This window comes from Solanum stenotomum, chromosome 1 (assembly GCF_019186545.1).
Source record: "Solanum stenotomum isolate F172 chromosome 1, ASM1918654v1, whole genome shotgun sequence".
In the NCBI taxonomy this organism is placed as follows: domain Eukaryota; kingdom Viridiplantae; phylum Streptophyta; class Magnoliopsida; order Solanales; family Solanaceae; genus Solanum; species Solanum stenotomum.
In genome coordinates this window covers 11,270,782-11,285,703 of record NC_064282.1, presented here as the reverse complement: position 1 = coordinate 11,285,703, position 14,922 = coordinate 11,270,782, and the positions used below count along the sequence as shown (strand labels likewise).

Sequence of the window (14,922 nt, the reverse complement as noted above, 5' to 3'; positions counted from 1 at the left end):
TATTTTATAATATATTATACTAATAAAATTATTCGCGCTTCACGCAAAAATTTAATTTGACTAAATTTATAAAATAATTTTAAAATCTATCAGTCATTAAAACTAAAACATTATATTAATTTACATATAAGATTACATAGTAACAAACATTAATAATGTAAAGTAAAATAAAAATTATTACATCTTATTATTTATCATTAATAGCATAAGCATAAATAAATGACTGCAAAAATACATATCAGGATCTGTAACATAAACAATGGTGTAAGTGAGTCACTCAGCATGAGCAAAGTACACAAATATTTAATTGTGAAGAAGAAAAAGATGAAGATGTTCAGAATTTTTGTTGTTTTAAAATTAGAGAAAATCCCTCTATTTATAGACAATAAAGGCTAGAGTGAACAAATGTTTATTGTGTCTTATCGGAAATGTTACAACTACTTGGAAAAGTTACAACCCTTCGAAAATGTCACAACCTTTCATAAAAATCGCAACTTTTCAAAAAAGTCATAACTTTTCATAATAGTCGCAACTTTTCATTAAAGTCGCAACTTTTCACGAGAGGGAAGACTAGTTTTGGAAATAAATAAATCAAAAGAGAATTCTAGTTTGTGGTGACGCCACGTAGACGAACCTAAGATTCTATTTTATATATATATATATGATATGATTAGTGAATAGATTGTTTTCATTTTTTATCGTTGCATAATATCACGGATTAATACTTTAAAAGAAACATTTATGCAAGAAAAATAAAATAAAACAAGAGTAGAATGAAAAAAAATATTAAAGTAATAGCATAATCATCATACAAATAAATTGATAGACAAAATAAAACTTTTCTTATACTATGTAATAAGATAAAGTTTAAGCTAATAATGTAACTATTCTCTTCTTCCTCCACGCCCTCCCTCGTGTCGTCATCATCGAATAGCGTGCCAATCATATCTATCTATACGTATATATATATATATATATATATTTGTCGTATTAACTTTATCACAATAATATACTACAATTCCAGCCTACCGTAAAATCCTAAAAACGGAGAAGTATAATATAGTAGTGGATTCAACTGGGTATATCCTAAAAGGGAAACTTTATTGAGATTTTTTTTTGGGGAAAAAATGGAATCATCGGCAGAGCGACGCCTGAAAGCTATTCAAAGCCATCTTGTTCCGGCCACCGATGACGTGTCTCGCTCATTGATCCGTTCAAACCCAACTGCCGGCGAATTTTTACTAGGTACTTCACTTTCTGATTATTCAATTGTTTGTTTTTTACGTTTGTGTAGGCATATAATGTAGATGTGATGTGTGGAGTTGTACGATTGTGGGAAAAAATGGAAATTTTGTAGATTTGTGAAGGTACAATGTTTAAAGATGAATCCCCAGATCAGAATAGTGGATAGTGGGTTGGGTTATGATTTTTGGTTTCTGGGACCCTTTATTGGATATGAATCTATTTTATGGGTGGAAGATGTTGTCTTTTTAGACCACTGACTTGACTGAAGTCTTTCTCATTCCAAATTATTAAAAGGGTGTTGTTATAAAGTTGAGAACCTGTTAGAGCTTTACTTTTTGAAAATTTTGATTCCTGAGAATCTTGAGATTTAGCTATCAGCTCTCTTTTGGTACCTGGAAGGAAAATGTAGTCCATATTGATAGATAATAACCTTCTCCCACCCCCCATCCCACACCTTTTTTCTTTTGGGTGAGGTGGCAGATGGAGGAGAAATATGGAATCAGAGACGGGAGGGTTGTTGCTTGGTTAAAAAATCTGTGTTCGACCATGAAGGTTTTGATCTTGTGGAAAATATGGTTGGGGGAATTATTTCTTTGCTGGCTGTTTGCTACTAGGTGTTTCTGTTGGCCTGTAAGAAATTTTGTGGGATCACGGGGGTGTTCCATGCTAGTCGTATGCTGCAGCCTGAGAAAATGCTTGTTTTTGTGAATTGCACTGTAGAGGAATCCCATGGAATATAGCTAGTGTTTGAAAATGCTTTTTTTTTTTGAGGAACAATTTTTTTTTATAAACATGGACAGTGTTTGACAATGCTTTATGAGGCATATTCTTCAAACTCAAACATATAGGTATATTTTAGACTTTAGTAACCCCCAGTTTGAGTTAGGGTGAGTAGATTTTGGCGTTCCATTACAGCATCTCCTTTAACAAGAATGTTTCTTTGCACTAATATGGAGACATTGAGTAGAAAATAGTTTCTAAGACTCTAATACACTTCTCAGTGAGAGCCTTGAGTCACGGAGAGTCCATGAAACTATTTTTCAGCTTTCAATTAAGCTAAGAAAGTGAATCATGTAGATTCTCACATAATCCAAGCTTTTGAAGATAGTGTTAGTCATGAGGGTTTAGTGGTTAATGAGGTGGGAGGAGAACCATGAGGTCTTGTGTTTAAATTTTAGCAGAGGAAAAAAATATTTTGGTGACTTCTTTCCATATATCTTAGCCTTGGGGAGCAAAGTTACTGGGTATCTGATTTGGTGGGGGATAGTAGGTACATGATGGAATAGTCGCGGTGCACACTAGCTTACACCACCATCATCTAAAAAAAAAAAAGAAAGACCGTGTTGCTCACGAAAGGCACCCCTGTGATGAAAAAGAAAACATACAAATGTACGATGGTTGTATTTCCTTCCCTTTTTGAAGCATATTTGTCTATTAGTTTGAAAAGCATTGAAGTAGTCTCATGTACTTATGCCTTCATGTTAGGTATATGTGCAATGGTATTTAGCTGTCTGGAACGCATTCTATCCTTAGTATTCTAGCTGAATATTGATTATTACTGGAATATAATACATATACAGTAACGTGAGTCCTGATGATCTCCTGTTGAACGTGTGTGGTCCTTATTCTGTACAAGGAGTATCCTGAAGTAATGCAAGTTTAAATCATGAACAAACAAACTGTACAAGATGTATAAAGGTAGATAAGCCTATTGTAATGGTGCTCTATAAACTTGTGAGCTTCGGCTTAGAGATTGTATATTCTATCTTAATAGTTCTTGTGCACTCCTTTAAGCAGATTTATTATTTGATGTACAAAAAATAGAAGAAAAATAGTTACAAGGTTGTCTGGTATTTTGTATCTGACATGATATGGCTTTGCATAGACTCCAGCATGTCTTGCTGCCTTTTATGCAGTGGTTTTCTGCTTTTCTTTTTTTGTTCATTCATTGCTGTGTTTACTCTTTCTCATTGTTTACTTAGTTAATCACACCTTAAAGTATGATCAGGTCAGGGGTTCAGCGTAGTTCTTCCTGAGAAATTGCAGACAGGAAAATGGAATGTATACAGGTACGTGTATTTTCTACTTCAGCCGCAAGATACACATGATTGTTTCTTAATTACATGTTCACAGGTGTGGATGCACATATAATCCACACATCACTTGCATATAATATCTCTATGGGTATACTGCATATGTAATTACTTATGTATAATTATAACTTTCTAAGTCATATGAGGAACTAAGTGATGATTATTGCAGATCTGCACGATCTCCTCTTAAGCTTGTTACTAGATTTCCCGATCATCCTGAAATTGGGACACTACACGATAACTTTGAGTAAGAATCTCGTCTTTAGCTTTTTACTTTTAATTGCTTTAAATATAAAGAGGAATTAGGTCGCCGTGCCATTTACTTGCACAATTTTTTTTTTCAATTTCCTTTTCTACATTTGGTGTGCGGTGTAGTCCACGATCACTGCAACAATAGTATCTCATCACCCCTTGTATACACTCTTATTTTAATTGTTCATAAAGGAGATATGCTGCTTACGTTTTAGTATTGTCTGCATTATTTTGTTGAGTACATCTTCTGTTTTATCTGATAATATTTTGTGTTCAGACATGCGGTTCAAACCTTTCAGGATTACAAATATTTGGGTTCACGCATTCGGGTAGATGGAACTGTTGGAGAGTGAGCATTTTGCACCGATTTAACAATGTTTTGTTGGATGAGATGAATTGGAGAAGTTTCCTAATTACTCGTTTATTTTTTCATCCATGCCATAGGTACAAATGGATGACATATGGAGAGGCAGGGACTGCTCGGACTGCAATTGGTTCTGGACTTCACTATTATGGATTACAACCGGTATGTCATACTTGGATCAGTACATATTCGTAACTTACATGCATTCATCTACTAATGTAAGAAAGAGATCACCACATCACATTTTTCTGAACCTCCTTGTTCTGTTTTAACACCAAATAGGATATGTCTGCTTATTTGGGGTATGTTAGTGTGATAAACACATCATCTTGTTTGATATCTGGACGTTGACGTTTTCTGATTAACCCTTTTTTGCTCAGTCTATTTGACTCAGACAAACGTGCCATTGTACTTCAATGACAATATAATTAATCATTGACCTTTTCCAATTTTGATGGACCAGGGTGCTCGTGTGGGACTTTACTTCATAAATAGCCCTGAGTGGATGATTGTAGACCATGCTTGCGCGGCATATTCATATACTTCAGTCCCTCTATATGACACTCTTGGTGTGTAGGTGGCGTTTTCATGAAAGTTTTCCTTGGCTGGTAAATATATTAAACTTGTTATGTTTTTTGTCTGCAGGTCCTGACGCTGTTAAATATATTGTCAATCATGCTGATGTACAGGCCATTATTTGTGTGCCAACTACGTTGAACACTGTGAGTGAAATTCCTCCCCTAAACAGAGTATACTCCTTTAATATGCTTCCAAATCACATCAGTATGAGGCATTAATCTTAACATTGTTCTGATCAACTTGAGTTCTTAGACACATCAACAACATGAAAAACTTTTGAGGACTCTGTTGGACTTGCTCATAGTCTACTAATATCAGTTTGAGAAAAAAAATAATTCTAAAATACCTCTCAGTAGCATGTTCGTATTGAGTGATAATCTTTACTAATGAAATGTTTCACAGTCAAAGAAACCTCTCCAGTTATTATTTAATGCAAAGCTTTAAAAGTCAAAAAAACTCCTCGAGTTACAGTTAATGACCTTTTAAGACGGTGATACTGATTGACGACTCAGTTTAATGCTTCACTCTAATCCTTGTTTTTAGTTCATTTATCGTTATTTAGCTACCTTGCCTTTTCCATCTTGTCTGGTGATATTGTCATGTTTCTCTATTCCTCTGAATGCTGCTTTAAAACAAATGCTAGTTCCTTCCTTTTCCAAAAAGGAAAAAAGAAGAAAGAATAAAGAATATCCTAATTCCTTGTTTTTCAAGTTTCACATCTTTTCACGTGCTTGCTTCTCCCAATTTTAGCTGGATTTCATCTGTAAAAAGATCCTTATAATTATGTTTGGAAGACTAGTGCAATGCTGGTACCTTGTACTCTTAAGTAATTTTGCTTTCTCTGAGACTACAGTAGTTTATTTTGTACCCACCTAATCTGATTTTCTTTTTTCTATAATCATGTTTGTGTTAATGGTGAAACTTGTTGAAGTTCTCGATTGTCTGACCTTTCTTTCATGGAATTTTCAGTTGTTGACCTTTTTATCAGAGATTCCATCTGTACGTTTGATTGTGGTAAGAGCTACTAATTGCCCATTTTAGGTCCGATTATTATATAATATGTAACAGCAGCTTGTTGTATTTTTGTTAGTTTAGCTACTGTCTTTGATGGTGTAGGTAGTGGGTGGGATAGATGAACATCTCCCATCTCTTCCATCTACAACGGGAATGAAGCTCTTATCATATACAAGGCTTCTGAGTCAGGTACATTAAATGATATTCATAAATAATTATTACTTGGACCATTGATGTTTTGCACTAGGTGGTGTCAGCCTGAATTCAGTGGGATATATTTGGTAGATGTTGCCTCCCTCCCTGCCCTAATTGACCTCACCTTTCGAGCTAGATTTTGTCTTATGTTTGATAGTGAAGGAGCATCATTACACAGAAGGCGAGACCAGTTTTAAGATGCTATTTATGTTGTAGATCTTCTCTTTCTCTCTATTTTTTTTGATCAAGTAAATGAATTTCATTTATAAACATGGCCAAACTGGTCGTTTGCAAGTGGTATACCAAAAAGGTGAAAAATCTACTGAAGGGCATTCTATACAAACTCTGCTCTATCATCTATACAAAAAGGAACTTTTTTGTGCGCACCAAAAGAAAATTAAGGGACTGGAGCTACTTCTCAATGGGAAGAAACTCGACTATACTCCTTCAAAAACTCTCCTATTTCCCTCTCTCAAAACAACTCACATTAATGCAAGTGGAACAAAATTCCAGGCCCTTTGTCTTCTCCTCCTTCCCCCTCTCTTCCAACTAAACATCAGATCTCTCACAGTTGTTGACATCACCCAAGGAGTGCGAACCACCTAAACATATCCCACCATAACCTCATGGTTAGCCCACAACGAAGAAGAAGATGATCCACATTCTCGCCCGCCTCCTTACACATGAAACACCAACTGACCCAAACAAACTTTCGCTTTCTAATGGTTTTCCGCTGGAAAAATCACGCCTCTAGCAGCTAGCAAACTAAGAAAGCACACCTTCCTCGACACCTTATGGATCCATATTGCATTACATGGGATAACATGTTCCTCCTTCACCCTTCTCATAAAATGAGTTCACAGTCAACACTCCATTATTCCCTGGGCCCTCTCACCAAACACCGGTGTTATGTGCCGGATTGATCTGCCTATGTAGTAAGGCTAACAATCTTTGAAACTTAGTCACTTCTCAATCGGTAAATTCCCTTCTAAACCTCAAGTCCTAAAAAGTCCCTCCACCATGATTCCCCTCTAATATGCTGAATCATCAAGTCCTTTTGCCAAGATACCCTATACAATCTCTGAAAATCATCTTTCAAAAATTTGTCTCCACACCACCTACTCCAAAAATCAATTCTCTTTCCGTCTCCAACCTTGAATGCGGTGTTTTTAAAAAAATAATCCTATCCCTTCAAGATATTCTTCCACACACCACAACCGTACAACAAAGTGATATCTCTCATTTCTCCACCCCCTTCCAAAATCCCATATTTATCAACAATCACCTCCTCCACAAAGCTTGTACCTCCACCTTGAATCTCCAAAGCCATTTGCCCAATAAAGATTTATTAAAGAACTTAAAATCGTTAATTCCAAGACCTCCCCTATTTTTTAGGTGATGTGACTATCTCTCACCGCACCAATGAAATTTCTTCTTTTTTTCCTTCTAGCAAAATTGATTTGCGTTGTTTTACCTAGTTTTTTTTTTCAAATACCTTGTGTCACCTATGCTTCCTTATGTCTCGTGTTTTCGAAGGTGTTTTTGGGGCGAGTCTTGGTCCAGGCGCACCAAAAATTCCCCGGGGCATAAATGAAAGGTGTAGATCCATAGGCATACACCCCTAGAATTTGGGGCATATGTCCCGGGCGTAAAAGCATACGCCTTGGTCCCTTGGACATTAAATTTGTTTTTTATTGTTTTAAAAGTATTTTTGCTATAAATCATGTTTTTATTATTGGTGTAATGATATTTATACTTAAGGCTATTATGTTTTCATGTTGTAGTGACTTTTCATAAAATATATAAATAAAGAAAGTAACTCTCATAGAAGCTGACACATAAATAGTTTTTTATATAATCATGCATGAAATTGATAGGATAGAGATTCCATAGTACTATGTTTTGAGGCAACTTTATCCATTTTTTGTCATTGCTCTTACACTTTCTATTCTTCTCCTTCTTTATAATCTATAAACAATAATCAATGCAAATATTAAGTTACGGGGGGAAGGACTAATAGATGTGGAGATCGATGATGAAATGGTGATGATTTTATTTTTGAAGATTATCTCAGTTATTATAATTTTTTATGTTGTTACCTTTCTCAGATAATAATTAAAATATTTTTTCTATCTTGTCGGTGATTTAATTGAATTTATTTGCAGAATTATTGAAAATTTGATTTTTGCTTATTATTATTATTATTATTATTATTATTTTTTTGTAAGAAAATTATAAAATTGATGATACATGAGATATACACCTCGTAGATTCACATCGCCTTGTGCTGCATAAAATGCCTCACCTCGCACCCCCACCTTTTGAAACACTGCTTCTATCTTTATATGAGTTTTTGTGAAGGACCTGTGGGATTTTTGGGGAGGGGGGGGGGGGGTGTTAGAGACAGGCCTTTTCATGTTTTGAGTCTATTAAAGTAATTTTGGGAATTACTTTAAAGTTGTAATCAGAATTTGTTCTAATGTCGTGTATTCTCTCTACTTTCATTTTACATTATGGACATTCTTGCACATCATTAGCTCTTTTCCTACAACTTAACTATACTTCTGTAGAAACTTTACAATGACTGATCTACATGCTTACCAATAGGGCCGCAGCAGTATGCAACCCTTTTGCCCTCCCAAGCCTGAAGATATTGCTACCATATGCTATACAAGTGGTACTACGGGGACACCAAAGGTATTGCTTACACTTCTTCAACTTCAGAATCTGCTAACTCGACCAGTACCTGTAGTGGTTATTTCTCTTGTTAACAAGATCTTGTCAGGCCCTGATTTTTTTTCCTCTCTTGAAAGGGTGTCGTATTATCCCATGCAAACCTGATAGCAAGTGTTGCAGGCATGACCCTTGCAATCAAGTTTTATCCATCTGACATGTGAGTTGGCCTAAAAATGTTTGTCTATATAAGGCATATTTGATTTATTCCTGATTTAGTGTGCACTATGTGAATATTTTTACAGATACATATCCTATCTTCCCCTGGCGCACATCTATGAACGTGCCAACCAAATTACATCAGTATATTATGGTGTTGCTGTTGGATTCTACCAGGGGGTATGCCAGTTAATTGGATATTAAGTACTTATTTAGTCTTAGCTTCTTGGTGTAGCCTTGTTTTCTTAGACCTCTGATCCTGGATTCATGATCAACGAGCAAACTGGGTTTAATAGAAGTGTCTTTTTTTCAATTCATATGTAGTTTTTGTAAACGTTTTGTAGAGATTAAATGAGTTGCTTTTAGCTCTACGCTAATTCAGTTTATGAAGTATAAGCTCTAAAAGGGATCCTACAGACATCACATAATTCATTGATCTGTTTTGCACAGCATTACTTACCATTAGCATTTCTACTTTGCAGGACAATCTGAAATTGATGGATGATTTGGTGACACTTAGACCTACAATATTTAGCAGTGTTCCTCGTCTCTTCAACAGGATATATGCTGGGTAATATTTATGTGATCTGCTAAATAGTGTTTATCCTTTTTTTTTTTTTTGGTTAATTGTGGTATTCAGGCTAGCTTGCGTGCACCTCGACTTATTCCACAGGGTACCGGTTACCTTCCATGTACGGGTATCTCTGACCACCAAGGACTGGACAGATGGGAAGAAATCACCTAGTGTTTTTGTATCCGCGAGACATTTAACCTGAGACCTCATGGTTCTCAACCCACTTCATCGACCACTAGGGTCGCACCCCCCTTGGGTGCTAAGTAGTGTATATCTTTGTAGACTGGGGTCTTAGATTTTGCCAATCTTCCTCATTATAGGATCGCAAATGCCGTACAAACTTCTGGTGTACTGAAGCAGAGACTGTTTAATGCTGCCTACAACTCCAAGAAGCAAGCTGTGATGAACGGTGAGTTATTTCAACTTTATTTGTGATTCTCCTCTGGTTGCTTTAGATGATTGCAACATACACTCATCTAGAAAAAGACGATCCCTCAATAGCATGATGATATGCAACACATTGGCTTCTGTCTATCACTGCTAGAACTCTGTTTCTCCTTGCTTAACAACTTATGTCCTGCCTCACAAATTATTCTAGGGAACTTTGGTGGCTCAATTATCAAATTGAGAATGCACACTTCATGAATCTAGAACACTTCTCAAATAATAAAGAGAGAAGTTGACACGAGTTTCCATCTCGTCTTCCTTATTTAACACATTGTTTGGAAACCTGTCTCATTCTCATAATATGGCGAGCCAATTAACATTTTAAAATTGTTTAATGGTTTGTGACTGCCGTAAGTTTTTTTAATTCCTAATATAAGACTAGGACTCGTTAGAAAAGTTAAAGCATAAAAGAGAAGAACAAAGGCTTTCTTACCTATTTCAATCTTATCTTTTGTGACGCGGATGAGGGTTGTAGGGGTTGAGCTGTTATAGAGCATTTAATCAAATGATTATTTATAGTATTTGCCATTTGAGAAATTTTCCTTTTTCAAATCATGTGACTACCTATAACCGGAAAAATATCCAATGCAAATTTTTTATTTCAATAACAGTTGGAAATGTTTAAAAGTTAAGGGCATAAAAGATGTGATGTACTGGAATTTCATTCTGTGGGAATTGATTATGAGCTCTTAGATTTTCCTTCTTTTCTTTGAGGAAGAGTAGCAGTTTCTGAGCTGTTATAACAGAAATTAAATCAGATTTTATCTTATTGTATTTTTTTTAAGAGGACTTTCTTTTTCGAGTGGTCAGACTAAAACTCATTTACCCCCTGTAGAAGTATAATTTACTGTTCATGCCACAAAGCTGAGTTCTCCGATTCTGTTCTGTTGTGCTGGAAAGAGGTTTTAAGAGTCTAGTGTGCTTAAGCTTTTAAATGAAAAGTGAATTACTTTCTATCAGCTAGTAAGTGTAGTATGTACAACCTGGAAAGAGTAGCGCATGCAAATTAAAATTATTACTAATACTCTGAAGGGATTCCTTTAGTTATCTCAAATCCCTTGAGAGTAGTAAGGGTCTTGGACTAATCCATTTATCAAGCAGTAGGTCACCTTAAATGAGCGAGGTGTGGGTGCCTAGGCAATATAATTAACTCGTGCTAGAAAGCTATTTGGTCATGCATTGGTTTATAAGTGTTACTGGCTTGGACGAAATCTGATGTTATCACGGATTGTGCATATCAGCAGTAAATACTTTTGCTTACTTTTGTGGAATATCTTTATGAGTTTCTATCTCTCTTTTAACAGAATCTCATATTTTCAGGTAGAAAGCCATCACCAATGTGGGATAGGTTGGTGTTCAACAAAATAAAGGACAAACTGGGCGGACGAGTTCGTCTTATGACCTCAGGTGCCTCACCATTGTCCCCTGACGTGTTGGAGTTCTTGAGAGTGTAAGTTGACCATTATTGCTGTTCTAAAGTACTGGGAGATTTTATTCATCAAATTCTGGCTCTTGTTGGTGCTGAGGACTTCCAGTAGTTGGCTTTGCTCTGAATAAATTCCTTCCTGCAGATGTTTTGGCTGCCTAGTAATGGAAGGGTATGGCATGACTGAGACTTCATGTGTCATAAGCTCAATGGACGAGACTGATAACTTAACTGGTCATGTTGGTTCTCCGAATCCAGCATGTGGTGAGGTTTTAATTAATGATGGCATATAAACTTCTTTACTAGTTACGGTTCTTGATTTGCTTTTCCTTCGATATTATTCTCCTTGTTGAGCTGAATTTAAAGGCTGTTTGAGGCATAGAAAAGGTTTTCATGACCATTGGAAGGTTAATAATTTGTTTATAGAAGCTTAACAACATGGGAGAATTCATGAAAAAGTTCCTAATTGTGTATAGCAGTCTAGGAGGGCCAAGATTTCCACTAAAAAGTTTGTGCTGATAAGTATATCCGCGAAATTAGAAGCTTGCAAGAGAAAATTAAGGCTTAAAACTTTAAATGCCAACAAGGTTAATATGCAGAATTACCTTGCACAAAATGTCGTAGTACTATAAGTGAACTGCACATTCCCATGTTGAATTTGCTAAAGAGTGTGTCGACTTTCTTTTGTGTGGTTCCTGTACTTCTATTACTTTTTTGCAGCGCTATAGTTAACTTAATGATTGCTAAATACAAGCTGTAACTGAGTTTAACTTGTCTACGACACTGCTATTTTCAGAGATAAAGCTCGTGGATGTCCCCGAAATGAGTTACACATCAGAGGATCAGCCTCATCCTCGTGGAGAGATTTGTGTTAGAGGTCCTATTGTTTTTGAAGGCTATTACAAAGATGAAGTGCAGACGTACATACCTTACACATTGATATTTCATTTCTTGTTTTGTCATTGCTATGAGTTTCTCCAAGATAATTTGCCTGACCTAGTAGTCAACAGGAAGGAGGTAGTTGATGATGATGGTTGGCTGCATACTGGTGATATTGGATTATGGTTACCTGGAGGCCGCTTGAAGATTATTGACAGGTAGAATCTATTCGAGTTGATCAGGAGAGAACCTTAGATATTTTTAATTTGAGATACAAAACAACTTTTTCCCACCCCACCCATTTATTTGTGGGCACCTAGTGGTTGGCGAGGATTTCTGTCAACCCTACCATTTCCATCAATTTTTTTTAAAATTATGATGTAGTTACATCGTTCTCAACGTTAATTTACCCCTTTTGATATTAGAACATCTATCTTTCTGTGCCTTGCTTGTCTTCCATGGTAGAATGATCTCTGAATGGTCATTGTGGACAGGAAGAAGAATATCTTCAAGTTGGCACAGGGCGAATACATAGCTCCTGAGAAAATTGAGAATGTTTATGCTAAATGCAAATTTATTGCACAATGCTTCGTCTATGGTAAGCAGATAATGGAATTCTCTCTTATGGAATCATTAAACCATGTCCTTTGCTCACTATAATGTCCTCTGCTCACTGTTGCAACATTCACAGGTGATAGCTTTAATTCCTCTTTAGTAGCAATAGTTTGTGTAGAGCCAGATGTCTTGAAGGAATGGGCATCATCTGAGGGAATCAAGGTAGCTCTTAATTTTCAACATTTAGTCATTGCAATTACATCTTGTGAAATGCTTCACTTAAAGCAAACTTGTGCCAAGGTCATCATTGGAGTTTCGTGTTGCATTACATTAACCTTCATATTTTGAGTGTGTTATCATTAACTCTGCACAGAGCACATCAGCTGCGCTTATATTCACACAGGTAGAAAATTACAACTTGCTATTTCTTCCCATCTAGCCTTGGCCCTTGGTGGACAAGGTTACCTTGTACCTGTTCCTACCTTGGTGGTAGGTATCCTGTGGAATTAGTCGAGGTGTGCACAAGCTTGCCCTGACACCACGGTTGTAAAAATAAATTACAACTTGCTTCTAGAGCTTCCCATAAAATATACTGGTAATTAATGTCTGGCTAACTTTTGATCCTGCTGATGGCTTATTTCGATACATTCCTCATTGATTTTCCCTTGGTCAAGTAAAATCTTGGAAATTGACACATTTCGCTAAGCACAATAAATAATCTAGTCATGATATTACATAAAGCCACTAAAGCAAATATAAGACATCTAACTGACACAACCAATAAAATCCTTCTTGCTGCTTTTCAATGGAATACATTACTTCTTCTAAAAAAAACAGAACTTTTGAAATATGAACTTGTAAGACATCTTAAACTCATTAGTTTGTGGATTTGGTTTTCTATCATCCATTGGAGGAGATGTAAAGTTCTACGTTCTGTGGTAAGTTTCAAACAGTTCAGCCTAATGTTTTCAGTACTTGGTATTCAGTTACTAAAATCATTCAGCAATAAAAAATTCAGTCATCTGACCTGTTCTTTAGAATTTAGTTTTACGGAATAGCTGTAACCAAATGAAATTTTAGGCTGTGGTGTTGAAGATATTTGTTTGTCATTCTCTAAGAAGCTGGCTGATTTGTTTCCCTTGGTTTTAATATGATGTCTCCAGTATGAAGATTTGGGACAACTATGCAATGATCCAAGAGTAAGGGCTGCTGTTCTTACTGAGATGGATGCAGTCGGAAGGGAAGCTCAGGTAATCTGTTTGACTTTGGCTTTCTTTTACTTTACCTGGCTTTTAGTTTCTTAAAATGCTGAGGTGATCTCTCAATTGATCCGGTAAATGATGCTCTCTCTTTGCTGCAATACACAGTTGAGAGGTTTCGAATTTGCAAAAGCTGTAACATTGGTTATTGAGCCTTTCACAATCGAAAATGGCCTTCTCACTCCCACGTTCAAGGTAATTTCACTTGCATTTTTCAATGTTCTAAATTTTATGGGTGAAATGTCTTTGTTAATGTGCTTCTCTTCTGTTTCAATTTCCAGGTCAAGAGGCCTCAGGCGAAGGCTTATTTCGCCAAAGCAATATCTGACATGTATAAGGAGCTCTCTACATCAGATCCAGCATCCCAGAAATCACTATGACCAAATGCAGTCGAGAAAGCTTCAGCTGTTCACCCACACACTTTCCCTTCAAAATAAATACCAATCAAAATGATTATTGTAGAATAGTAAGCTCACAGAGGATTTTTTTAATCTTGAGTTTATAGATTTCTTGTTGTAGTATGTACAATGCTCAAATAATTTAAATTCAACGAAATCTTTTCTGAGATATAATAATAATAACCTCGACAGCTTATATCTGGATTTTGATGGCAAATTTGTTAATAAAGCATGTAATTGGTCAGATAAATGGGATGGAATTTTTAAAAATTTAACTGTGTAGCTGTTGACTGCTCTCTGTGCATCGAGCCTCTGAATGGCTCACACATGTCGATAGAAAAACTGAATTCGAACTGCTATTCAAGCTTGGACTCGAAAGGACATCTAATACAAGCCGGTTAGCCTAAGACAGCAAAGGCCCAGTTCCAGTAATGGAGGGCAGAATGGCATTGCAAACGTTATGGTTGGTTGAAGATGGGGGTAACAAAAAGGTGTTGGGAGTTAACTGTGCATTTGTATATCAAGTTGTGATTGCGCTCCTGGAAAGATAGTTCAGATCGCGCTGTGCCTTAAGTCTTGTATCAGCAAAACTATGGTAACATGCATGGCAGTAATGGTGCTCAGGTTTGGGAAACCGAAGAAGAAAATGGTGTGTGTGGGGTGGGGTGGATCGGGGGTTGAAGCAGATAACAGGAAGAAGAAAAGTGCAGCACAATATTGTACATTTGCGGAGGTCCTTTAACATCCCTT

General features: G+C 36.3%; 1 protein-coding gene across 1 annotated transcript; it reads left to right on the top strand.

The window, feature by feature from the left end:
- Nucleotides 1-898: 898 nt before the first annotated feature.
- LOC125876949 (long chain acyl-CoA synthetase 6, peroxisomal-like) lies at nucleotides 899-14,346 on the top strand. The gene is made up of 23 exons (XM_049558245.1): nucleotides 899-1,245; nucleotides 3,254-3,314; nucleotides 3,508-3,585; nucleotides 3,868-3,939; nucleotides 4,035-4,116; nucleotides 4,418-4,523; nucleotides 4,600-4,676; nucleotides 5,503-5,547; nucleotides 5,650-5,736; nucleotides 8,350-8,439; nucleotides 8,556-8,635; nucleotides 8,721-8,814; nucleotides 9,117-9,205; nucleotides 9,529-9,617; nucleotides 10,976-11,105; nucleotides 11,227-11,345; nucleotides 11,878-12,001; nucleotides 12,092-12,178; nucleotides 12,455-12,558; nucleotides 12,652-12,737; nucleotides 13,679-13,765; nucleotides 13,883-13,969; nucleotides 14,056-14,346. Exons 1-23 carry the CDS (start codon nucleotides 1,128-1,130, stop codon nucleotides 14,152-14,154), a joined length of 2,091 nt encoding a protein of 696 aa, XP_049414202.1. The 5' UTR covers nucleotides 899-1,127; the 3' UTR covers nucleotides 14,155-14,346.
- The last annotated feature ends 576 nt before the right edge of the window (nucleotides 14,347-14,922 follow it).

Coding starts and splice junctions, on each gene's coding strand:
- LOC125876949 (XM_049558245.1), top strand. CDS start 1,128: ATGGAATCATCGGCAGAGCGACGCCTGAAAGCTATTCAAAGCCATCTT. Junction 13,766..13,882: donor CAGTCGGAAGGGAAGCTCAG/GTAATCTGTTTG, acceptor TGCAATACACAG/TTGAGAGGTTTCGAATTTGC. Junction 13,970..14,055: donor TTCTCACTCCCACGTTCAAG/GTAATTTCACTT, acceptor TTCAATTTCCAG/GTCAAGAGGCCTCAGGCGAA.